The sequence below is a fragment of the Oryza glaberrima genome, chromosome 1 (assembly GCF_000147395.1).
Source record: "Oryza glaberrima chromosome 1, OglaRS2, whole genome shotgun sequence".
Lineage (NCBI taxonomy): Eukaryota > Viridiplantae > Streptophyta > Magnoliopsida > Poales > Poaceae > Oryza > Oryza glaberrima.
The window spans coordinates 12,329,408-12,356,470 of record NC_068326.1 but is presented as its reverse complement, the minus strand read 5'-3'; the positions used below and the strand labels follow the sequence as shown (position 1 = coordinate 12,356,470).

The following is a 27,063-nucleotide window of genomic DNA, read 5'->3' as shown; positions in this document are numbered from 1 at the left end:
TGCAATCATAGGAGCTGAGCAACACCGTGACTCTTATTGGGCAAGGATTTATCAATACTTCCATGAAAACAAAGATTTCCCCTCAGATCGTAACCAAAATTCACTTAACAACCGTTGGGTACCATTCAAGAACAAGTTAACAAGTTTTGTGGGTATTATGAGCAGATTCTTAATAGACCTCAAAGTGGAATGACTATTCAACATTATATAAGCATCTAATTCAGCTAGCATGTTGCTTTAAAGAATTTTTTTTTCCAATTATTGACCTTGCCAATTATTGCAAATAACTCAGGCCACTACTTTGTACAAGTCAGAAGAGAAGAAGACATTTTCTTTAATGCACTGTTAGTAGATTTTGCATCATCATTCAAAGTGGAATGATAGGTTGTCCTAGAAAAAGCTGAAGGCTCATGTCAATCCTTTGGTGAGACCATCTGCAAGCACAAACTCTAGTGAATTTCATTGCTACCCCGGCATTAATGCATCTGATCCTTTGGTGAGACCACATGGAAGAAGGAGGAAAAGACAAAACGCGCGCGAGGTAATACTTCTTCATGCTCAAGTGAGAGTAGTCATGTAGTTATTGCATTAAATAACATGTGGTCAGAGAAAAAAGAGATTAATGCATAATCTAGGGAGGAAAGAAATGATCGGTTGGGTGAAGTTATTTCACTAGAGAAAGAGGTTGAAAGTAGAAAAATGAAAGTTAGATTTAGAAACCAATAAAAGAGAAGAAAGAATTATGAACATGGATCTTAGTGCTATGGATGGGCCAAGAAGAGTATATTACTTGCGTTTGCAGCTCGTGATCATAAAGGCTCATATGGATTGAGTTCATGATGTATGGATATGTACTATTTATTACTATTTCCTAATGGGTTGTGAACTTTTATGTTGTGTGCCGTGTAGACTTTGATGAATTATGTATTATTGCTTGTAAGAAATGTATGGGTTGTGAACTTTTATGTTGTATGCCATATAGGCTTTGTTGTATTATGTACTAGTTATTGTTAGAACTTAATGGTTTGTGGCCTTTATGTTGACTGCAAGAATGCTATGATTAATTGTGATATGACCTGGAACAGAACCACCTCACCGGCGAGATGGAGCATTCGACCGCTCATATTCATCTTGCGCGACTATTGCTGCACCAACGATGATTTCATCATTGGATGACGATGATTCATCCAACAAAACATGTCTCAAAAGGAAGCTTATTGAGTGATGGAAGAACTATGCACAATAATATGGATGGTGCAAAAAGATAGCAAGCAAGGTAGTGGTATATATAGAGCTGAACTTTACATGTATGTGCTAGCCGTTGGACAATTTGAATGAGCTAGCTAGCCGTTGGAAATGTAGCACTTGGAAATGCAGTAGCTCAACGCATTAAAAAAATGCTTCACTCATTTTAAATATATCAATTAAAAATTACCCATTAAAAATATATCCATTAAAATTTACTCATTTCGAAATATTATCGCGATTAATAACACCATTAAAATTAAGTCGTTCAAAATATATCCCTTAAAATAAAAATGTAAGGTTAGTTGGAAGATATTACTAAAATATAGAATGATGGGATATGGATGATCTGTTGGAGTAGGAAGGAATATGGATGATGAGGAATCTTTTTTTGGATAATATGCTCTTATAATTTCTGCACATATCTTTCATCTTCCTGGTGGACGGCCTTTGGCCCCACACTCTCTCTTTATCACTCCGATTGTCCTCACCGATAATGCATTGCTATTTTCGTAGCGCCTGAGGTTGCACCAAGGAAACCTTTAGCACGTGTCGAACAAGTGTGCCAATGAATCTAGAATCTATTTAACGTTGGATTAGAAAATGAAAAGTTTGTTGTTTTGTCTTCTTTTGCACGCAAGTTGTTTTGTCACCTTTTTAGCTCACATTTTTTAGACCCCTAGCCGGCCCATTACAAAGAGGGGCCCCCTAATGGGCGATCGCTCGCCTGGAGATGGGGGCAGCGATCAATTCGCCCCCCCCCCCCCCCCCTCCCCCTTCCTCCCTCCCTCCACCTGGTTTCCTTTTTTGGCACCGCATTACTTTCCTATTTTAGTAAATTTATGCAACTAAAGATTATACACCTCAAGTTTACACATCTAAAGTTTAGAGACCAAAAGTTTATATATCCGATTCAAATTTGAATTTAAATTCAAATATTTTTTTATATATAGTATTTCTATACATCTAAATTTTATAAATGTAAAATTTATAGACCTAAAGTTTATATATCCGATTCAAATTTGAATTTGAATTATATCCGATTCAAATTTGAATTTGAATTCAAATATTTTTCATATATAGTATTTCTATACATCTAAAGTTTATATACCTAAAGTTTATATACCCGATTCAAATTTCAATTTGAATTCAAATATTTTCTATATATAGTATTTCTATACATCTAAAGTTTATACACTTAAAGTTTATAGACCCAAATTTTATAAGTCAAAAGTTTACATACCCGATTCAAATTTGAATTTGAATTCAAATTTTTTATACATAAATTTTTCTAACTTTTTGTTTTTTTAAAAAAATTTTGTGGTGTACTGTAATAGGAAGAGAAGAAGGGGAGGAGGAAGGGGGAGAAGAGAGAGGACCACAGGGGGAGGCGCGGGGTGATCGCCAGGGCAGCATGGGGGCGATCACCCGCGCGTTAGGATTTCCGTCACAAAGACTCAAAGAGCACCACTAAAAAGAAATGTTAAAAAAACAAGTATTTTTCAATTTTAAAGGCATTTGCCTTACTCCTAAATTTAAATAAAATTATAATTAGATGAAATCATTTCTAGTGACAAATCTAATGATGTCACTTTCACAAACAGAATCTATATATTTTCAAATACATTATTTGTGGGTTGATGCCAATGATTTTAAGACATCAATAAAAAAAAGAGCAATTTACAGGACATATGTTTTCTACTACCTATGTTTTAGGTTATAAGACTTTCTAGCATTGTCCACATTTATATAGATGTCAATGAATCTAGGCACACATATATGTCTAGATTCATTAACATAATGTGGGCAATGCTAGAAAGTCTTATAATATGAAACAGAGGAAGTACTTCCTTGTTCATATCATAAGATGTTTGAATTTTTTCCTAGTCACCAAGTTTATAAAAAAAGTTAACAACTTATAAAATATGAAATTAGTATCATTAAACATAATATTTAATATATTTTCATAATATGTTTATTTTATGTTGAAAATACTACTATATTTTTTAAAAAAAATTTGGTCAAACATAAAGAAGTTTGACTAGAAAAGAAGTCAAACGACTTATAATATGAAATAGATGGAGTATTAGATTTGACATGAACACTTGAATCTCTCTAGTAGAGGTAAGATTAACACCGGTAAAAAAAATCCACTTGATTTTTTGGGGTATGATCACATATAGCTTTGGTATTGGCCTCTATCAATCTTTTTTGGTGTAGTTGTGGGGCTTGAGTAACAACATTCTGTATTTTTCGATGTTCCGATATTATTAGTGTGTCCGGCTCTGCCGTTCCAATACTGTCTCTGAGAAAAAATATTGTAATGGAAATTTGAGCATTTTTTTTTCCGATCGTTCTCATTCCAACCGCATGGAAAGATCGATCTTTGCTAGCTATGCTACAAAAGAAAACAAGAGAGCAATAGCTAGGCTCGCCCAAGCGGTACATACAAGTGAACAATCCATCTTCCTCCCCCACTCCTGCTCTCTCTCTCTTTTCTTTTTTTTTTCATTCGGTCATCTATATATAGACAGAACCATGAATGTATATATAAAATCCCAGCATTTAGGTTTGGTCCGCATAAATTAAGCTATGAGTTGGTCCGCGTAACATCAATTCAGTCACATGTGAGTATGAATTAGGGGTGCAATGTAAAACTGACATAATGCCAATAAACCATATCAGAACAATTAATGTAATGCAAATATAAAATAAACACTCGTCTCGGTTACATTTCATGGCATCATGATATGCTAGTAGTACTAAGCTAGGCATAGTGAAAATAAAACGTAAATATAATTCTAATATATAATTTGAAAAACAGATCCTAGCCCCAATAAGCAAGAATGATTAATAGCATACAACAAGGCAATAGACAATATATCATTTTTTTTTCGGGGGACAATATATCATTGTGAAAGGAGCATAATGAAATCAATTAAACACGACTGCTAGGACTGGCCCTAGTGAGGATCCCAGCATGAGTAAGCAAAGCCCACATAATTGTTATGAGCTCACCTCCTCTGGCAATGGCCCTTCTATGAGCATCGATATTGTTAGAGGGGGCAATGTACAATCTCATCTCTGACCAAAACCCAGCAAGAACCCTCCATCCCATTTCTTCATCCTCAATTCCCTCCACAAGTTGCTTTCCAAGAGTTAAACCTTTGTTCAATATCATATTGCTCTTGGATTTTTCAACCAACAATAGTAACATGTACTCATATTCCAAAGGTTTATCATTCCAACACCTGAAAATGGGATCGACAATCTTCTTGACAGATTCATATGATTTCTTCGACCATGCCTTTGTCATCTGGCAACAGCTCAGAAGCAGATGATAGCAAGTATGCACAGTATTGTGACAGATAAGTGGCGGTGATCTTATTTCTAATTGAGTGTGTAGTCGAAGGCTCAGTCGAATGCCTGATCTCGAAGATACAAGTTGCTATGTGCCATACAAGAATAACATCAGATGTGCCATCTCCTTTGCAAGCCCATGAAAAACTCTTGCCGATATGGCTATGTTGGAGTGATGAAATACAATCAGTTGGTCTCCAGTTTTGGCTTTTGAGAGTGTTAACAATTGCAGCCTTCACCTCTGTTGGTATCTTCACTTGCTTACTTTGGACTGGCAATCTGAGTAGTTGTTTAATGCTAACAATTGTACCTTTATTCATGTTGGTATCCATTATGGAGGTTTGGCCCATTCTATCACTCCAGTAGCCCAAGAGATTGCATCGAAATTGTAGTACGCGATGAATCAATCTTCGCATGCGAGGGGATTGCTGCCAAGTGGGTTTGGTTATGTAGTAGCTAATCAAGGTAACTTTGGTCCAATTTGAGCACATGTATGAGACGATCTCCCATGCCTCATCAAAAATTAGTCCTATCGCAAAGAAGAATGACAGCACCATGAAAAACAAAATCGATCCGAACTGTTTGGTTTGATCATTCTTACCGCACATCAACACACAGGTTATCTGATGGTAGAATGGATCTGATGACATTGGCCCAACCTGTGCTACCGAAACCACATGTTGAATCGTGCGTATTGCAATGAATAAGCAGTATACTGTCCCAGCGAGGGAGAACAAGATGTTTAATACGAGTAACCAGAAGGCTGAACAGGATACTGGGAGCGATGAATGGTAAAAATCACATGCAAAAGATAGCTCATCCGCGACAATACTGACAATTCTTTCAGGTTCTGGGTCACTGTCAAATAATATGCACACCATGTTTGGGCCAATCTCAGATCCTTCTTCCACAACTACGCACCTCGCAAATCTTCGCCGCAGCAGCTTGAACAGCGAGAATGATAAACACAGATCTTTGAGTGGCGGCCATGAGCTCAAAACACCATCCGTTGATGACATGATCTGAACTTTACCGATGGTGACCAGGCTTTCATTCCCCTTCCTGTCTCTAAATCGATAGCCATGAGGGCCTTCCTCCACCTGCTGCTCATCCTCCCCCATGACTAAGAGTGGCAACGCAACATTTACAGCTTGCGCGTGGTGGCTGCTGCTGCTGCTGCTCATGATATCCTGTTTCAGTTGATCCATGTATCCAGCAATCAGACGAGGGTTGCGTCCATGCGCGAACGAGCGTTGCGCCTTCAAGAAAGCATATAACTTGACAACAATCCTGACAAGAACGAAGCCACACGACATCGAAATGAAGACACGGTCAAGTGGAAAAATAATTCTGAAGTGGTGATTGGTGAACTGAAATATAAGAGGTCCAGATCGCACGAACAAGCAGCTCCACGATGGGACGATGAACATTTTGACCTCCATGGTCATCAGCAGCAGCTATCACGAAGCTGTTTGCTCCGAAAATCAGCACAAGGATCGCCCATGCTTCCAGGAAGAACGCACTCATGTCCTTGCATTCCTTGACGTCTTTTGGCAGGCCGCAGTTCTCACCGCTGATGTCGGAGACGAGGTAGGAGACTACAGGCAGGTACAGGGTAGAGGCTCCGAGGAAGATGAAGCGGGCGAAACCATCGCGCCGGTGGCGACGGCTGTAGACGCCTGACCCTACAAGGATTGTCACCACGGCGGCAGCGAAGACCAAAAGACTTCGTGTGCGCCACACTCGCGCCTGCATGCGCTTGTAGAACTCATCCAACCCTGTGACGTCGCATGCTTCTCGAGGCCCTGACATTGCCATCGTTGAGCTGTTGTTTCTTTATCTGTTAGATCTGCATATACATGATTCATTCAAGAGTTGCCTCAAAAACTACTATATTTGGCCAGAAACCGAATGAGAAGTAGTGTACAAACTAATAAACGAGTAATGCAAGAGCAAGAATTAACAGTTTGAGGTAGACAGTCTTAGGCTTTTAGCTAGTCGGCTCAGATTAGCCAATCAAATCTAATTAGCAATTTATCACTGAACTAGAACACCATAGATCGATCAATGTCGTCGTTTTCACCTTACAGAGGTGTTATATATCCAAGCAATTAATTAATCGGAAGGTTATGAGAAGAGAAATTAAGAACGAACGTACGTATACCTACCTGCATGCAGTTCAACGGATCACTTGAATCATCGCTTCATCAGGACAAAGGATCCACAAGATCATTCGGCAAGGTCAAGGCTATCGATCAAGGCAAGGAAGTAATAACGTAGTACGCGGCAACTGCAAGCGTATGCTACGGTTATCTTATCTCGACTTGGAGTATTATACACATTTTGTTTGCTCTCTTCGATCGGTCCCCCTGTTATGCTACAACAGTTCCGTACTATCAACACCTCAACTCCTCAAGGTGGCCTCTGTGACCCTGTGGGTGCTTCCTGAATACAAAGTTCAGCAGGCTGGCCGTCTCATTCCGTACACCCGTTTGAACAAGCAAAGAAACAGCTTGGCCCCTGTATGTCCATCTTCCAAGTAATCGCGTGCATCAATATCTTAATTAGGCCAATAGACCAATCAAACTTGCCTCTATTTCAAGAGAGAGAGAGAGAGAGATATAGGACAACTTGCCGGTACACACGGAGAGAAACAGAAAGTGTAACATTGATAAAAGTCAACGGTGGGTAAGACGGGCCAGCCATGTGGTTTTGGAATTAAATTTGAAAATATACTGACTTTTTTTCAGAAATATTCGGGATGCGAAAAAAATTTTAAGAGAAATACCACCCGCACAACCGTTATACGAAAATAACGTAGTGATGCCAATCACGTGAGAAAAGTACGAGACCGCGGAGTAAAAGAGCGAGCTTGAACGGTCTCGCTAAACCAATCAGCGACACCATCCCAACGGCTCCATTTGATTAGTGATTAATTAATTAATTAACTATTAACTAACAACAATTAGTGATTAGTTATCTTGATTAGCAATTAATTAATAATTAATTAAACGCTAATATGAATAATTAATCAATTTGAAATCGCTCCCTGGTTCAGCGAGACCATCCGGTCTCACTCTTCCGTTCCACGAGACTGCGTGATACCGTTCACGACGTCACGTCTATGTTATTTTCACGTAACGGTTGTACGAGATCGACAATATATTTCTATAAAAGATTTTGCATGCCGAATATTCCTGAAAAAAATTAAATTAACAGTATATTTTCAAATTTAATTATGTGGTTTTGTGCGACAGAAAGCCCGAGATGGATTTGCATGCCCTTTATGTGCTCGCTATGTGTATCTGTTTGCCACTAGCAGAGCGGCCGAATTTGGCTGTAGGTGCTCAATTCACAAAATTTTCGAGTTGACAATGACATCGCGGCGAAGTGATCAAAGTATATATTCTGTTCAAAACTTGTTTTGCTGCCATGATCCGTAGTCCATACTCCATAGGAACAAACAAAGGCACGTACGCGCCAGGTCCATCTGATTATTGGCTCATTAACTCACTACAGTTTGAAGCATGTTTCCGTTGGATTCACAGCGATCCATCGGCAAGACCGAATTCACAGGCCTTCCCCTGGAATGGGCCGACCTAAAATATCGGAGTGCATGAGGCATTTCGGCCTTATCAAACAAAACCAAGGATGCGCACAAGTCAACACACGGATAATGGTTAGCCTATTTTTAATAAGGAATAAGTCCACTTGCCATCCCTCAACTCTATGTCGAGCTTTTCTCCAATACCACAAATCTTCACCTCTAACCTATATAAAACCGTGCAATTGGGTCTCGTAGTAGTATGGATACCTAGTTTCGCTGACGTGGCATCCTAGTCAACAAAAAATTAAAAAAAATATGGGGTCCACATTGTCAGGGTTATAGATACCACATACCTAATAGTAGTTGACTAAATCTCGGCAGGACCCACCACATATCATGTCTTATACGGAAACTGACTTCGGATATGGAGGGAGTTCTGAATAAGGAAAGACAACCAGAGTTCTACATAGAAACGACAAGGACTACTCGGATTGTATCCATATTGGTTTCCCTAGTTCTACTTGGACAAGGGGACATCTATGGGTATAAATACAAGCCCCCTAAGAGAAGAGGAGAGAGAATCAACACCCAACACAATCAAGATAGGAGCCACAACATAGAAGCCTACATACGCCAAGACACGCCGCCGGATATCGACTTCAGGGATAAGCACGGCTAGTCCCCTACGGTGTCTCCGGATACTGTCAGGAAAGACGAAAGCGTTGTCTCTGATCTCGCCAGGCACGGATTCGAGGAGGAAGGCTACCTTGTTGTCGACTACGAGTCAGATCGTCAGACCGCCATGTCGACAACAGTTAGATAGGCTACCCTAAATATTGTACTGGTGTGATTATCATGAATAAGAGCAATACCGGCTTCGGCCAACAGGATGTAGGGTTATTACCTAACAACTCAGGGGCCCGAACCTGTATAAAAATCATCGTCCTTGTCTCTTTTACCTCAGTCTCGCATATATCCTAGCACCGACGATCCCCATACTATGCAAATACCAGAATTGCGACATCAAACGTCGACAGTGGCGTGCCAAGTAGGGGTAGGCATCTGGTCTACAGGTATCACCCGTCGACACACATGTAAGTGAGAAGAAAAAAAGTAGGGCGCACGTGTTAGCATCCTCTTCTTTCTTCTCTTTCTTCCCAAGCTTTGGAAGAAGGGGGGAGGTGGCCGGCGGGAGAGACAGAAAACAAGAGAGGTGATGTTGGGAACATAGACTTAAAACACAACCTTAGAGCAAATTTAATAGTATAACCAGCTACTAGCTGAAAAATTGACACACCATATACAACCACTTTAATAGCTTACCCATACAATCCTCTCTTAGTACAAAGTTATAGCTCACTAATTTCTAAAGACATGCAAATATGCCATATCATCATCCACTAATAATTATTACATTTAAGCATCATGCAAGTATGCTATACTATCTATAATTTAATAATTTATTAAATTTTAGAGATTTAAAATATAAGCATGTTAAATCATCTCACATAATTCACATAATATTTCAATATATCTCTCCACTATTTCTTTATAATATCTCATATACCTATATAGTTCATCCTCACTTAGTTTATGTTATTTTTCTTTTGTCTCATTAAGTCAGATCACATTAATTGTTTGTAGTCCTTAGATGATTAATATATGGTTCAAATTATCGCAATTTTTTTCTTCTCTCATTAAACCATATAATCTCAATTGTTTAGCCCTTATATGTATAGTGTAAATTTTCTTTCTTTTTTTTTGTTCTCTTAAAAAGTTACATCATCTTACTTTTACATTTGAATCATCATTAATCTCTATTTTTTTTTAGCCATTAGATGTATGGTCTAAATTATCTTTATTCTTTTATTTTCTCATAAAGTCACATCATCTTACTTTTACATTTGAATCATCATTCTACGTACTATTTTAACTTAAATCGCATCAACTTATGTAAACTTATGTTTATGTAAGCTTATGTTGTTTAAAGCTATCTTACACACTATTTTTTACTTATTATTATCATATTAAACTCCTACAGCAACACTCGGGGTTTCACCAAGTAGTTCTACATAAATATATAATACATGCACACCTCTCATACACATATTTTAGAAGCCATGCTGTAGTTAGTTACAAATCTATAGCATATTTTTCTTCTCTCTCCTTTACTCTTTCCTCCACACATGCTTATAGCTCACATATAGCATGTTATTGTAGTTGCTCCTAGGGTGTAATCTACTACACTTTTCCAACTTCTATTCCCTCATTTTTCGAGCACATATTTTCCGAGTCATTAAACAGTGCGTTTAAAAAAATCTATACAAAATTCTTTTAAAAAATTCATATTTAATCTATTTTTAAGTTTTTAAGCTGATACTTAATTAATCATACGCTAATTCATCGTTTATTTTTCCATACCAGAGAAAAGGGTTAAACCCAAACGAACACGGACGTAGTTCAGGTTACAAGCTCCGGATCCAAGCGATCAAATCCTAAATTTTGGAGCTGACACGTGACAGTGAGATCCTAGCTGCGCATGCGGAGTGATCAAAGTCTCATTTGATTGGTTTATTAACTCGGGACAGTTGAAGATCGATCGGCCATCGAGCATGTGTTTCTATCGGCCTCACCACGACGACGACGACAGGAACCAACGTCGGCCGGTTCGAGCGGTCCCGTTTGCAGCCCCAACACAGTGGATCACCGGGGATGCCGACGAATATTATCATGGGCCCCCAGACTCGAGGGAACAGTGCCGAAAACGAAGCCCTACCTGAATCCACAACCCATCATCCAAATACTCAAATTAAATCAATCTACTTGCTTTGGTTTGGTGTCCACATACCATCCAACTTATGGCTGGGTTTGGGTCGGAAAAAAACGGTGTTATCCATTAACGCATGATTAATCAATTATTAGTCTAAAAGTTGAAAAATGGATTAATATAATTTTAAAGCAATTTTTCTATAGAAAACTTTTGTAAAAAGACGTACCGTTTAATATTTTTAAAAACGTGCGCGCGGAAAAAGAGAGTGGTTAGTTAGGAAATAACACAGCCTATGTGTCCGTTCGGCGTGAACAGTGCCATCAACAGTGACCTACAGTAGTACAACAGTATTTTGGGTTTGTAACCACACAGGGCACTGCAAACCACAACTATCGAACACAACCAATTATAAGTAGCTGCATGCGCCACCCAGGGCTTACAAATGTGGTGGAGACTCCAAAACCAACAAAAACCAGTGAAGTTGAATAAATTTTGTCAAAAATTTAAAGTTAGATTTTCTTTTCAGGGTTTTTTGCATACTTGACTGCGCCGGTATTTTCAGTAACCGCGACCGTCGATATTTGAACAAAGGGGTCCATCTATTCGAAGGAACTCACATGAAAAAAAAAAATCTATTCGAACGAACATCCTTTGCCAATCAATCCTTTTTCCTTTCGGGGACCATCCATATATGTCCCTTTTTGGCCGTCCACAATTGTACGTTAAGTACGAAGCTCAAGCTGTGGCCATGAAGAATCTCAACAATTGTGGTCACAATCATCCTCACGAGAGTACATTAGTGTTTTGCTGTTGTGGTGAGGCTGAATAGGAAATTTATATTACTCTTTGATTATAAGGATGTAAGTGGGTCAACCCATGAATCCACTTATAGAATAATTAAGTAGGTTGACGTGCGCAGGTTACCCGCTTATATTTATGCTATAAGTGAATTGGTCGGTCGATCCATTTGCAGTTTTACCCGATGGCTTTGGAGATGTTGAATCTTGCTTGTATCTGTTGGAATTCTGCTCTTACTACCTTGAGCAACATCTGCCCTGACGTGAAAAGTGAATAAAAGAACACTCAAACGACGTCGGTTTTGGTCCGTTCTCAGCCCCCCCCCCCCCCCTCCTTTTTTTTTTCCAGAATTGAACTTTTTCCTATGAAATTCGTGCACTTAGGCTATTCTGCATTTGTGATGCAGGATCTAATCAGTTACGAGAATTGAGAATCTTTACTGACCTTAGAAATGCTTTCATAAAAGTTTTGAATTCAAAGTAGGAATAAACCAGTGCCAAACGAAGTCTAGGTGTGATGAACAAATAAATTCTTTATTACTTTCACCTTTTATTTCAGAATGAAGAGGAACGATGTCTCCTTCTGACCATCATTCTCTCACAGGGGGCAACATCGATATACATATTCGAAGAACAAAAAAAGAAGGAAATAAAAAATAAAAGGACAAAAAAAGGGTGTGAGTGAGATCAACGGACCTCTGATCATATGGATCCTACCACAATCACAAACAGATAAGGTCGACATGATCAATTTATATCTACGATACAGTGGCACGGAGAAGGAGCAGACGGAGTCATCAGATCGCCACAAATCCATCCCTCACATTATCCCATCATCATCATCATCTTCTTCAGATAGGGCCCCTCCCCTATCTCATCCTGATAAAACCAAGAAACCTGTATGATCTGGAACCATTGGTGGTGTGTGCTTTGTATGTAGTATGTACTATGTACATTTGGTGATTGGGGGTGAGCAGGATATTGTCAGCCATGTAGCAATGTGGATGCAGATGGGGATGACAATGTCATTAGCAACAAGGCAGCCTCCTCCACACCCATCAGAAGCCTCCTTTTCGGAACAACCTGCAAGTTGCTGCTGCTATTTCCACTCCCACTGTTGCTGTTGCTGTTACTGTCTTTTACTTCAGGTATTACCTCACCATGCTCCTGCTTCTGTGGCTGGTTCAGGTCCAGCCCAAGATCCTGCCTCCTCTTCTTCCGGTACCGGATTCCGCAAGCGTTGCATAGAGACTGCGATAAGAAATTGAAAAATAAGGATCAACGGATCGACGCATCTGAATTTATTATTGCAAAAGGGATAACATTAAGAATCACCTTTCTGCCAATTATTGGCTATCTAGTTACTTTATTTCCTTAGTGTTACACGTGCTTTTGTGCCTAATGTTGCTACGGGATGGCATTGAGGAAAACATTAAGGGTGGAAATGAAAAATATTCCAATTAGAGAATCGAAATGGATAAAGCATCTCTCTCTCTCTCTCTCTCTCCATGTACACAATTGGTTTGGTGGTTAGCTCTGTTGCAAGGAACAGCTCAACTAACCAACAAGTTGCAACCCAGCTGAATGGAGAGAAATGTCAACAAGATTAGTCATTATAGATTGGACCAAAACAAGAGGTCACCACCACCCCCTGTGCTAAATGCCTAAATCCAACAAGACATCAAGTAAGCACAGACTGTCAATAGAAAACTTGATATTTTCTCGGAGTCTATTTCAAGTATATATATCATTGTGCCACTAAAAGGAGACTTGAGGAAACTTTCGAAAGCGTGTTTGCGCTAATGATCTTGTTGACAGCGCATTGATTAAGAAGCTAAACAAACTGAAGGCCAGGGGCAGGTTAGATATGGACATATGGTGGAATGTGGTAGGAACTTTCTCCTAATGCAATGTACTTAGTTCTCTAGCTGTCTATGATTAAAGTGAAGGGCACAAGATAGCCTCTTTGACTCGGTCTTTGCAGCTCATATATGTCTCCATTGGATCATCCAACATTAGAATCTTAGCGGTACTACTCAAATGCACAAAAAATCAGTTTAGCATTCTCTAAAAGCATCTGCTAATTATTTTTTACCAAAATACAGAAAAAAGATTAGCATTTCCCGATTAGAACAGATTGCACTAAAGAAAATAAATACCTGTTAGTCAAAAAAATAAATAAATAAATAAATACCTGATAAAAATCCACAAAATAAAGATCATGACGTCCCTAAACATCCATATTTAATGGATCAAAACTTCGCTAGGACAAAGTAAAAGTTACTAGTAGATGAGGTGATCGACCATGTAGCTAGCACAGATTGACAGCATGACACGAACAAACGGAACAATCATTTGCAGCACAAGAGCAGAGATAAAATTAATATGCATGTATATACAAGTACAACTAGTACATCATGATCATGTAATCGATCGGCAGTCCAGAATTAATCCCCAATCAATCAATCTGCCTGAGCCTGATCATAACGATGATGAACAGTAACCGAAGAGCAAAGCCAAGGGAAGCGATCGATCGATCGATCAAGAACTCACCCTGGGGCCGGTCGGGCCGCTGCGCCACATGGGCGTGGTGGTGGCGCGGCATTCGACGCAGCTCCTCCTCCCTTCCTCCGCCACGCCGATCGCCACCACCTACATGATCACCAAGCAAAAAGAATTGAACCAGAAATTGAGCCCAGAACACACAAACCCCAAAGCTCAGATTAACGGAGAGAGCCGCACGCACGCACCTTCCGATCGGTGGAGCCCATCAGGATTAACACGGGCGTTGGTTGGAGAAGAGAATTTGCTCGTATTTTTCTCTAGTTCTTGCTCTGTGTTGTTGATGAAGCGTGTAGTAGAGGAGGAGGAGGAGAGAGTAGTTGTGGAGGAAGAAGACGAGAGAAGGAGAAGGAGAAAGGGGTAGGCTTAGGCGGTGGAGAGGCGAGGTGAGGAAGACGTATGTACGCCGCGCGGCGCGCGGGATAGCGGAGGAGGTGACGTGGCGTTGGCGGATGGACAAGGGAAGATATGGCTGCGATTCTGGTTTCGTTTCGGTTTGGATGGTAATAAAAAGATTTTGTAAGATTGGCGGCGGAGGGAGGCCGCTTTCTCGGCAAATCTCGGGAGCACTTTCTGCTGGATTTTCAAGCTAAATTTTAGCCATTAAAGTTTAAATTTAACTTTTTAAACACAATACATATAGGAACGAACGCAGTGGGTGCTAGAGGAAGTTAAGTCCCTCTGGATTACCACTGAGAACATGAGAACAGGAGAGAGGGGAGACGAAAGAAAAGGGAGAGAAGGAAGCGTAAGAGGGCCTATTTTGGATCCGTCCTAAGTATATAATTATATAGACATGTTTCTTTACTTAAAGATAATGTTTTACCAGTGTTAAATATATAGGTCACATTTGGGCCCATGAACGAGTCAACTTTGGAATAAAGGATCAAGATTTTGATGTTGGTAATGTTATTCAATGCTAAATGCTTACAGCAACAATTAAAGACACTAGCAGAATATTGCCACGTGATCGGGAACCTTTGCAAAAGAAAAGAAAAAATAAACTCCCTTCTGTTATGTAAGCATCTCTTGTGGATGCTCAAATGGTTACTTGATCAATTAATTGATGACGTTTATAATAACAAAGCATCGAGTGCCTCCATAACCAATGATGACGTAAGATTAGCACTCACGTTCACATAAGCAGAGAATCAGAGATGACAAGCAGTAAAAAGGAAAATTAAAGCACGAGTTCAAGTCCCTAGCTTATTTGTTTCTCGTTTGCTGTCATCAAAACCAACTCTTTCTGCTTCTCAGTTAATCTAGTACTAACTACTTTTCTTACAAAATCGAAGTGGTCATAAAGTGTAGAGCAACACATAAGCAGCCACCGAAATGGATAAATCAAAGATGACGTCATGGCTTACCCGTCATCACAGCGGCTTTGTGTATCACGATTCACGGGCAACCTTTTTCTCCTGCAGTGTACAGAGGTCAAAATCGCCGTCAGGAACAAAGCAAAACGTCACTTTGTTCCTCAAAATGGTTTTGTGCTGAAATTAACAGTGGCATGCTTCATCCAACGTAGTATTTATTTGTGGAGTGAATGCTGATTCGTCTTGAATTCTGAAGGGTATTAATTCAGATATTCAACTCAGAAATTATTAACTTGACGTTTTCTATTTCATCCTACTAGTTTACAACTCGGAAATTATCCAAAGCAACCAACAACTAAAAACGGCTAGATGCATTCACATAACTTTGCAAGACCGTCTTTAGGGGTCACTTATGAGAAGAAATAATCCAAAGGTGTCTATATGATCAAGATATCGCTGACAAGTTGATCGATATCTCGTGGTAAGGTTAAGAATATATAGTGCGCTCCAAATAGGCTATTAATCAATCTATCATGCTTCAAAAGAAACTTTACATTCAGTTTAAAAAGAACAAAAAAAAAAAGAAACTTTGCGTTGAAGCCCTTGAAAAGGTAATCAACCAAAAAAGGTATGTATATTTCCCATCAAACTATAAAATCGTCGACAAAATTGTATCTTTCATTTGTAAAGCTCATGGCTGGACATCTAGACTTCTCTATCATTTGTACCACCTGTAGTACGATGTGGCGCTCGAATATTCTCCACTTCTATTTATTTAATTATTTATTTATATCTCTTCCATTTCTTGTGTGCTAAGTTGGGTTTTAGTCAACTCAACTACTATTTCCTTGACTGTTCCATGAAAAATACAAGAGCTTAAAACTGTATAGTACACTTCTTTTTTCACGAGAGCATGCTTCCTCGCTTTTTCATCAACGTTATACTCACTAGTCAACTACTGCACCAACTCCGTTGCATCACATTCCATGAAGACCACAAAAGCTTATGTAAGCATCCCTTCAATGTTTTCCAATGTTTTGCGGCACAAATTCTTCCCAACAATAATCATCCAAAAAAGAATAAAATTGTACTATAAGTACTCACTTTCCTGGCAAAACAATCATCCACCAAAAAGTAAAAAAAAAAGGAAGAAGATTGTGTTGTCAACTTCACAGATAGCCAAACAAAGGTTGTACATGAGATTAGCTCTCAGCCAGATATTTGCATAGAAGCAGCTAGTGTCCCAGAGGATAAGGGGATAGGTAAACATCCACATTAGAGTGAAGCTTAACCATAAACTAAACAAAGGCTAAACAACAAGCTCCATCAGGACCACCAGGCCCACTAGAACTCTCAACTCTCAGGTGTAAAATATGCGAGAAAAAAAGCTGAAAAGTTGTTCTGGTGGTGGTACGGCCTTTTGAGAGGGAAAATCCACTGCAATCCAAGGCTCACCCAGCTGTCGACCAGCTGCTCATGCATAGATATGTGTTGTGCACTAATGATTTGTGTATGATGGGTTTCAACTTTGTAAATTCTGTGATGATTGGTTAGGGAGAAGAGGGTTATGAGATGAAGGCCAATAATGGGGGCACCGTACCAAACGCAGTAGGGCAGCACAGACAAAGTACTCCAAACTGGACCTGGAGCTAGCACACAATTGACAATTGCATGCGCATCATGAACAGCCGAACAATTGCCCCCCTTGGCGCACAAGAATCTTCGGCTAGGGAGCCAGGCATGAATCATGATTGCTGCAATGAATTAAAAATATGGTAGTAGTAAAAGAGACAAATGTCACATCTAATTTTAGCTACTTCCTCCGTTTCATTTTAGTATTTCTCACATTTATATTGATGCTAATGAATCTAGATAGATATATATCTAGATTCATTAACATTAATATGAATGTGAGAAATGCTAGAATGACTTACATTGTAAAACAGAGGGAGTATTTATTAATGAAGAGGTAACATGTATAATAAATTACATCTATGCTAATTCTTAGTGCACTAATCCCAATAGTTTTATTTTATTTGTTTGCTCAATCTTGTCTCCCCCTTTCTCTATTTTTAAGTTTGTGTGAAGATTGTCTAACTCCTCTCTCTCTCTCTCTCCTCTTCTCTCCACCTCATCAATGTGCTATTTTGAGGCAAGTGTTTAGGTGTGCATAGTACTTGCTCTGAGACGGCAGCTTCTCTTCTCCCTTACACGAGGCTATTAAGCGAGCGCTGCAGTGATTTCTAACAGAGTGGCAGGCACAGAAAAAGAATTGCAGAACAGCAGAAAGCAGTCACACTTCAGACTTGTATCGAACAACATTCTTGTTTCTAACTTCCAATCGAGGGCCTCGAGGCATCGGCACAGGCATAATCAGGCCAGTCGATTCTGTACTATCAGTTCCAACCCAATCCACATAAAGGTCAATGCTTAGCAAAAGAACCAGGATTAACTTCCCAAGCATCTCAGAAGTCAGAACCCACATTCAGATGTGGTAGATCGCCAGATAGATAGTGGTGAGTAAGAAAAAACAACAGTGCAGACAAAATTGTGTTCCAGCGACGGGACTCGTAAGAATTCCAAAACCCACTGGGTTCTCATGATTAACAACAATGTAAACTATGGCTTTACAGCTTCCAAGTATTTTTGTCTTTTCCTTTTTTTTTTACCTCCACAGACATACCAGCTTACGCTACTGAAAGGAAGGTAAAAGTAATAGCTAACCCGACAACACAAGCAAGAGTATGCCCTTCCCCGACCGACCAATTTCCAGTACCCACCCCCTTGTGTGGAGAACCATAATCCATATGAACCAACCGCTATACACAAGACACCCGAACCACACAAAAGCAATGTACCTAATTGCCATACCCTGACCTTGCTCTTATCGGACGAACCCTGACTGCTGCCTCATAACAAGTTAGCAGGACCAAACCATGACTCGGATAACTTGACTCTCCGATTCTGGAAAGCCCCCTGAACAGACAGCTACGGTGCATTTCCATCCAAATCGGGCACTGTTCAAAAAGAAAAAAATAAAGTCATAAGAACTCCAATGAGTCAATGACTGACCAGTTCCGACCATTAGTGAATAGAAAGAAATTTACCTTCACCGAAACTGCCAAACTGAAACATTTCATTGTCAGATTCAGATTCACAGTTCCGACCATTAGTGAATAGAAATTTACCTTTACCGAAACTGCCAAACTGAAACATTTCATTGTCAGATTCAGATTCAGATACAGATGGAATAAGAAAGGGCTGTTGGTCATCCTCCTGCACCCAGTATGACTCAAGCACATAAACTGCCTTATTATATATCTCAACATTGTCATGGTTCTGGAGATCCTCAATTTTGTCCAAGCCATCAGCTTCATCAACCATCGGCACAAATATGTTCATATTACAAGCCCCCAAGTTCTTCTTAGCCTCCCCAACCCTCAAGATATTATCAAGGGCCTCCAAACAAGTTAACACTGTTTTGGAATCTTGGTGAACAAGTAAATCACAAAGCAGCTTGATACAACCCTGACTAACAAGATACCTGGTAAACAAATGATGTGTCGTTAAAAGAAGTTGCTAATTTAGTTGCACAGAAATGAGCAAAAGCACATATAAATAATTGTCATCAAGCTTTTCATACTCTATCTGATTGAATGTCCCACCAGATGTGGCATTAGAAATTGCCCAAACAGCCTCCTTTTTGACATCAAACTCAGCATGTTGTAACAGATGCAATAGAGGAGCAATTATGTTTGAATCGATCACAGCCTACAAGCAAATTTCTGAATGTTACTAATGGATAGGTATACCTTTCAAGATACTACTTAGTGCTTTTCAAAAAATGAAGGCTTCCCAACAAGGGGATATATTCTAGAGCTGCAAATGACACGATTACTATAAGCATATTTCTCATGTTTTTTTCATTGGTGAAGCTACAAACCTGAATCTGCTCTTTAGTTCCAGCTGTGATGTTGGAGATTGTCCAGCAAGCTTCTCTCTTGACGCTTTTCTTTTGAGTTGTTGTCAAAAGATTGAAAAGACAGGGAAGTGCTTGGGGATGACCAACAATACACTGTGGTAGGGAGAAGAAACATTAAGGAAGGATAAAACAAAAACTAATTAATCAGTAGTAGATGTGCATAACATGACACAATATGGGATGCTTTAGAAAAAGTAGTAAAAAACAAAGAAAACTGAAGAGCTATCACAAATAACTCGAAAGAGTATATACAGGCAAGGCTGCTGCAGTAGTATTAACATTAATATTGTAAACTGAGCACTGCAAATATAAACAGAAAAATGTGGACATTATTTCCTAGTAACAGACACCGCTACTATGTGCAAGCATATGGATGGCAGGGATGCATGTGTTGGGCAAACTAACGTTAACCTCTCAGTGTACTGTACAGATTTCTCTACTCAAAGGACTACTACTTTGATCAAACATCAGTAGTAATGGAGTAACCTAGTGAGAAGGACTTAAAAGCAGATTTTTCACAGCAGAATTCAACCAAACACCAATGACATCATTACCATTAATAAATGTTCTTGTATGCACAATTGCACTAAAAATGTTCTTGTATGAACAAAGAGAATTATGACATTTAAAAAAGAATAAATTCCCCATTTACCATTGCAATTTAAGCACTCAAGTTTGTGAGTATTTATGATAGGTTTGACAAGGCAAGCAGTTTGCAAGGGAAATATGATTTTCTCAAATTTCAGGGATGCACATCAGCAATATTAAAGTCTGGAATTACCAGATGAAACATTGGATCATAGTGAAAATGAACATGTTACGAATTTAAAAAATGAGGATACAACCAAATGAAAAATAAATGCTCCTCTGTGCTCAGATAGTTAACACCAATTTGAGCATCAGTTTTCTCATAAAGAATTTTTTAACTATGTATCTATTGGTATAAATTTTATACAAAATCAAAATATGCCTTAAAGCAGTGCATGGAGGGGCTAATAACCAGAAGGACTAGTTCCTACAGCATAACAGAAAGAGTAGATGTAGAAAACCTACAGATATTTTGGCAAAATTTTCGCAAAACCACATATGTAAGGCACAATATTGCAACACTAGCAATTTAGAATGAGAGCTATAAAAACAGAAATTTAAGCATGGTATACCAAAACTACAGATTTCATTTCAAAGTCCCATTAGGACAACATCATAAGATCTAACTCCTTAATTCAGCATTTTGAAGTAAATTGAATGCTAAATCTATAATTTCATGATACCATGCTTAAAGTCAGCACTAAATCTGTGGTTCCATAGTATTGTGGATTAAATCCGTAGTTTTGCAAATAATTTTGTCCAGTATCTGCAGTTTTGGTTAATTTACTCTGACAGGAGAAATGACACAGTAGATAGACAACAAATGTATCAGGAGATATGGTTAATACAATTCTAAGGTAAAATGCTATTTAATCATGCAACACAGAGTATGATGTTTTTCATAAAAGTTAACAAGTTAACTGAAAATCAGCCAAAGGTTCAAATATAAACACATCTGACCATATATTTCGTATGCTGTTTTTGAGAACTTAAGAATGAAGTAGTTAGCAGCTCAACAAAGATTCACAAAAGATAAAACCCCAGTTAGAAAAGAGAAAAAAGAACCTGGGTCTGCGCATCATCCCCAGTTACAATGTTGCCAACCGTGCGGAGAGCAGGAATGAGCACCACAGGTGAAGGATGGCTGAATCAATATGTAGTTGTTCATGTATCAGTCCTCGAATTTAGATCTATGAAATGAAAAAACAGAACAAAAAAGAAAACAAACTTACCTAAGGAGCTCAACAAGCCGATCACACACGCCAGTTTCAATCACAGCTTGTATATTGTCATTAGAACCATCTGACAGGTAAGAGAGTGCCCAACATGAGTCCGTTAGGATCTCCTCATCTTGAGAGAGGATGAGCTCCCGCAGCACTGGAAGCGCAGGTTCAACCTAATAAATTTTCAGACCAAAAAATCAATCAGAAAAAGGAAACAACATATGAAATCAGTACTACATTAGAGGCACCATCATACATGCTTGAAGTCAGGCTGCGGCTTGCCACGGCAGAAGTTAGAAAGGGTCCAGGCACTGTTCCTCAGCATCGAGAGTTTAGCATGCTCATTGAGCTGCTGCAGTAGCGGTAACATTGCACCATGCATAAGAACCAGGTTACGGCATTTTGTGGAATCCCCAGCCACATTTCCCAGGGCCCAGACAGCCTGAAAATTCAAAACAAAATAACTCTGTTAAACTTCCCTATATGATACCAACCATATGATAGGTATAAGAATTCAGATGTTCAAACTTAGATTATCAATTGCTTCCATGCCTGTTCACGGACATCCTCTCTAGGTGAGCTGAGGAGCTTCACAAAGATGGGCACAGCACCATGTTCAATAACTGCCATTGTGTTGGCTGCTGTTCCTGAAGCAATATTGGTGAGAGCCCATGCTGCCTCAAACTGAAGCCACAGAAAAAAGATAAGACTCAGAGAACAGCTAGTGATTAACATAGTAAGTAATAATAATATAAAGTGGCATGCCTGCATTGTTAGGTTTGAGGAGCAACGGTAATGTAGTTTTCAGTTTTCCAACAAGCAATCAATTTGCTTTGCTCACTCGTGACTTATACTATGTTCTTAGCTGTAATGGAACTGTTGATATGCTGTAATAGCTACAAACCTGGAGCTGGGGGTACTCCTCCCTGGTGAGGAATTCCACAAAGCGAGGGAGCACTCCAGATCTAATCACCTCATCAATTGGAGGACAATGGTCTGAAACATTTATTTACTCATAAACTATAGCAGCTCACGGGAATAGTTAACATAAATTTCAAGTGCAGCTTCAGCATTGAAATCAAATAGCATATAAAATTAAACAAAGATTCCTGAGCCACAATGATTAATTGCAGTAGGAGTTTACAAAACCAAGGGAGTTTTGCTATAATTTTGTTTACAAAAATGCTATACACACGACAGATTTGTACGACTATCGTACAACTAGTCGACGCCGTCATCTGTGAGCGTGAGCTGTTTAACTTAGTGGGCTGTGATTGTTGGGCCTTTTAAAAGCCCAACTCCAGCCGAAGCTCCATATTCCGGCGTCGATTCCTCTTCTCGATATTACTCTATACACAGCCGTGACTTTTCATCTTCTACATTTGCTTTCTCACCCTAAACCCTCATTCTAATCCCCTTTGTCTCCTATCCATACCAATCAGTTAAGATTAATCAGAAAATTTTTTTTGCGGCAACCACAACAGAGTATTCAGGTTGAAGCTAACAGAAGGTATTTTAGGCTCTGATTTTCTAGGCCCCATGAACAATTCTATTAATCTTTTATCTCAAATTCGTTTTTCAACATCTCTTGTTTTTCCATGCTTGCAAACATATACATGGCCATATTTGATTTTTCAACTGATTTTGGCCATGAATTTGGAAATTGAAGCCGTGGTGCCTTGCTTTTCTATCAAGTCTGGTCAATCATTTTTTGCTTGCATGTTATGGCTTTTTTTAGAGGACTTGCATGTTATGGCTGTGAAAATATATTGGTTTCACATCCTGAAGGCCTAAACTAATCTAACATCTGGAGTGAATCATTTTAATAGCAACCTAAGCTATATCGATACATGTCTCAGCCAGACTAGCCTCTGGCCTCAGTGTACAGAAAGCGCAGTACGCAAGCAAACAACAACGAGGCCCAGTGACGCGTAGTCATATCTGACACCGTCATTGCTCGTTTTTTCCGCCGTTTCAGTCGTACATGCGTCGGACACATGCGTCGGGCGTATAGCAAAGTTGTTTTGTTTAAGCACAGCTTCAGCAATGAAACTAATCAGCATGAACATTGGACAAAAATTCCATGAGCCACGATGATTAATTGCACAATAATAAGTTTACAAAACCAGGAGAGTTTCGCTACAATTTTGTTTTAAGCGCAACCTCAGCAATGAAGTCAATCAGCATGAACATTGAACAAAAATTCCATGAGCCACGATGATCGATTGCAGTACGATTTTACAAAAGCATGATAGTTTCGCTACAATTTCGTCAAAACAAAAAGGAGCAATTCAAATTGGGGCGGGGATTTTGGTGGGGTGGGGGGTGTGGGGGGGGGCGGCAAATAGCAACACGCACCGACAGAGAGCAGCTTCCTGAACTGCGTGGTCGACTCCAACTGCATGCTGCTGTCATCCGAGTACAACCCCTGCACCATCATCGGCAGGCTGTCCAACTTCGCAGACACAAACAGCAAAAATGATCAGGAAAAACCACGAGAAAATGCCCCAACGGAAGGCTCCCACCCACGCACCGAGGCCCCGGACCCCCACCCCGAACCTAACCTTCTTCTCGATGGCCGACGAGTGCGCCGCCTGCGGCAACCCCTCGGCGGCGGCGGCGGCCGTGGGGCGCCGCCTCTTCTCCTTGAGGGCGCGATCGCGGTCGGCCTTGCGGAGTATCACGGTGATGTCCTCCCGCCGCCGCCGCCCCTCCTCCGCGTCCATCGACGCCTTGTAGCCCTTCTGGCGGATCCCCATCCGCTCGCTCGGCCGGAGCGACATCGCCGACGCGCCTCGCCGAGGTTCCCCAAGCCCTAGAGAAAAACCCTAGTCGAATGGGAGGGGAGAGGTGGGGAGATTCGGGGTTCCCGTGTTGGGGGGGGGGGGGGGGGGGGGGGGCCTTCGAAACAGGGGAGAGGAGGCGGTTGCTGTTGGGTGCCATGGATTTTTATTGACGCGCGTAGAACGATCGACTTCCTTTTGACGCAACGGGCGGAAAATCTGTCTTCCTTTTTCCCTCGCTCAATCCCCTCTTTTTGCGAGTATTAAAAGACTAATTACAAAACAAGTTTACACAGATCAAGGCTAATTTGCGACCAATATATTAAAACTAATTAATCCATAATTAACACATATTCATTATACCACTATATTATAAAATAATAGAGTAATTAGGCTTAATATATTCGTCTCGCAAATTAGCCCCCATTTGTATAATCTGTTTTATTCAAACATCCGATGTGATAGGGACTAAAGCTTAATCCTTGGTATCCAAATTACCCCTTAAACTCATCTTCAAATCTCTCATTTTATGAGAGCGTTTTACCTATCTCCACACTTATTTTATGTGGAGCTAAATCATTTTATGAGAGCGCTTTACACATTTCCACTTTTATTTTAGATGAAGCTGAAACTGTTTGGCTGAGCTCCAACTACAGGAGAAATGGAGCTGGAGCTGAAACTGTGTCAAACAAACCCTTACTTGTCCTGATGATTTCTCACTTGGCAGATAGGCACTGAGCTTCAATTGCTGATGGGATTAACGTGAAAGCTTCTTGAGCTTCTAAGGCTGTGTTCGTGGTAGGTTAAGTTGGGGACTTTCCCTCCAAACACGCAAAACGAAGTGGTTCATTATCACATGATTAATTCAGTATTAGCTATTTTCTTCTTGAAAAATGGATTAATATGATTTAATTTTTAAACCAAATTTCATATAGAAACTTTTTTAAAAAACATACTGTTTAGCAGTTTGGGAAGCATGCGCACGGAAAACGAAGGAGGTAGAGGTGGGAACTCAAACTACCGAACGCAGCCTAAGCTAGGTATATATAATTTTTAAAAGAGGTTTTATATGGTGGTGTTTGGGAAGGAGGATCTAAACTTTAGTCCCTCTCACAAAAATTTTAGTCCCTCCCATAGGGACTTATACTTTTATGAGAGAGACTAAAGTTTAGTCCCTTCTTTCCAAACACCACCTATATAAATGTACCGGAAATCTGTTTAACTTTATACTTTAATGCTCAATCTGTTTTTTTTTTACTTTCCCAACTCATCTCGCTTCTTTTTTCGCAAACTTGTCCTAAACTATGTGTTTTTTACAAAAGTTTTTTTATAGAAAAATTACTTTAAAAATCATTTTTTTCATTTTTTTAGAAAACTAATACTTAATTACTCATACGTTAATGAATCGTTTTATGTGCGTGAGAGATTGGTTTCCAACACTATCTAAAGAGCACAGGCTAAACTTGCTATAATAGGCGTCATGCTTAGGCTGAAATTGTATGTGTGCGCTACCACTAACCGTATACGGATGGATAATTTGAACCTCATGATGTAATCCTATCTTTCTATAAAATTAAGCCTACTACATCCTAAAGTTTAACATATATATAAAGATGCCACATCATCTACTAACATTTACTACATCTCAAATCTCATGCAAGCATGCTAATTTATTAAGTTTTAGAGCTTTAAAATACAAGCATGTTAATTAAATTATCACCCCACATAATTCACATAATATTTCAATATATCTCTCCATCACTTTTTATAATATCTTATATGCCTATATAGTTCATCCTCACTTAAATTTGAGAGCTTTAAAAAATCCAAGCATATTAAATCATCATTCCACGTAATTCTCAAAATATTTCAATATATCTCTCCATCATTATGTATAATACTCTGTATCTATATACCTATACAATTCATTCTCACTTAGTTAATGTTATTTCTATCTTCTCTCATTTAGCCATATCACCTCAATTGTTTCAAGCTCTCAAATGATTAATCTATGGTTGGAATTATCTCCCTCATTTTCTTCTCTCATAAAGCCATATCATATTACTTTTAAATTTGGGTCATCATTCTATACACTATTTAAATTATGATAAAGAACATCAACTTATACAAGTTTCTATCGTCTAGATATGTTACACATTATTTCTATTTCTTATTATCATACTAAACTTCCGCAGCAACGCGTGGGGTTTCACCTAGTATTGATAAATTAGAATTACGTTTGGATGACTTAGAATTATGTGTGTGTGTGTGACATGTGAGGGAGAATAGTAATACTCTCGAGAGTAAGACTATTTAATGTAGAGCAGCTATTGTACGCCCTGTCTCCCATAGTTCAAAAACCCATTTGTAGACTCGGTCAGATAAGGTGAACATCGTCTGGCCCTTCTCCCAACAGAGCCTCCTTCCATTCCTTTGTTCATCTCCATGAAAACTGATCTATATGCTTAGTGTTTGCAGTATTTTCGCAGCAAAGCCCCCTTTGATTCCTACAGCGATTCCTTAAAAAAGGCCCCTTTGATTATAGGATTGGCAAAAAAGATTTACATAGAATTCGAATTCCTATGAAGTGTTTCTTGCATGTCCCTTTGTAATTCATAAGAAAACGAAAGAAACTTTCCATATATGGTTGTATTTCTATGCTTCACTTTCACAGCAAAATCACCAAGAGTTCTTACCTCTTTGTAAAACTTTCCAATGTTTTTCCTACTACTCCGTTCCATTTTAAGTGCAGTTTTGGGTTTTCGTGTCCAACGTTTGACCGTCCATGTTATTTGAAAAAAATATAATTTTTTTTTAAAAAAATTAGTCACACATAAAGTATTATTCATGTTTTATCATCTAATAACAATAAAAATACTAATCATAAAAA

General features: G+C 39.2%; 2 protein-coding genes across 3 annotated transcripts; both read right to left on the bottom strand.

Annotated features, from left to right (window-relative positions):
- Positions 1–12,232: 12,232 nt before the first annotated feature.
- LOC127781742 (GATA transcription factor 23-like) lies at positions 12,233–14,752 on the bottom strand. Its single transcript, XM_052308756.1, has 3 exons — positions 14,470–14,752; positions 14,273–14,371; positions 12,233–12,970 (listed from the first exon to the last, which is right to left on the bottom strand). Exons 1-3 carry the CDS (start codon positions 14,488–14,490, stop codon positions 12,704–12,706), a joined length of 387 nt encoding a protein of 128 aa, XP_052164716.1. The 5' UTR covers positions 14,491–14,752; the 3' UTR covers positions 12,233–12,703.
- A 3,422-nt stretch (positions 14,753–18,174) lies between these two features.
- On the bottom strand, positions 18,175–24,263 carry LOC127781727 (importin subunit alpha-1b-like). Of its 2 annotated transcripts, none has more exons than XM_052308738.1 (11): positions 23,955–24,263; positions 23,749–23,845; positions 22,295–22,386; positions 21,943–22,074; positions 21,647–21,832; positions 21,400–21,563; positions 21,233–21,311; positions 19,541–19,672; positions 19,241–19,368; positions 18,705–19,141; positions 18,175–18,614 (listed from the first exon to the last, which is right to left on the bottom strand). In XM_052308738.1, the coding sequence occupies exons 1-11, from the start codon at positions 24,171–24,173 to the stop codon at positions 18,586–18,588; spliced, it is 1,695 nt and encodes a 564-aa protein (XP_052164698.1). In that variant the 5' UTR covers positions 24,174–24,263; the 3' UTR covers positions 18,175–18,585. The 2 variants fall into 2 exon arrangements, with proteins under 2 accessions (XP_052164698.1, XP_052164705.1); XM_052308745.1 differs by having other exon boundaries at positions 18,786–19,141.
- Between the last annotated feature and the right edge of the window lie 2,800 nt (positions 24,264–27,063).

Excerpts from the sequence above, each read along its gene's own strand:
- LOC127781742 (XM_052308756.1), bottom strand. The coding sequence starts at position 14,490 with ATGGGCTCCACCGATCGGAAG. Across the intron at positions 14,372-14,469 it reads TGGGCTCCACCGATCGGAAG|GTGGTGGCGATCGGCGTGGC; the intron begins GTGCGTGCGTGC and ends GTGATCATGTAG. Across the intron at positions 12,971-14,272 it reads GCGGCCCGACCGGCCCCAGG|TCTCTATGCAACGCTTGCGG; the intron begins GTGAGTTCTTGA and ends TTCTTATCGCAG.
- LOC127781727 (XM_052308738.1), bottom strand. The coding sequence starts at position 24,173 with ATGTCGCTCCGGCCGAGCGAGCGGATGGGGATCCGCCAGAAGGGCTAC. Across the intron at positions 23,846-23,954 it reads CGTCGGCCATCGAGAAGAAG|TTGGACAGCCTGCCGATGAT; the intron begins GTTAGGTTCGGG and ends GTGTCTGCGAAG. Across the intron at positions 22,075-22,294 it reads AGGAGTACCCCCAGCTCCAG|TTTGAGGCAGCATGGGCTCT; the intron begins GTTTGTAGCTAT and ends CTGTGGCTTCAG.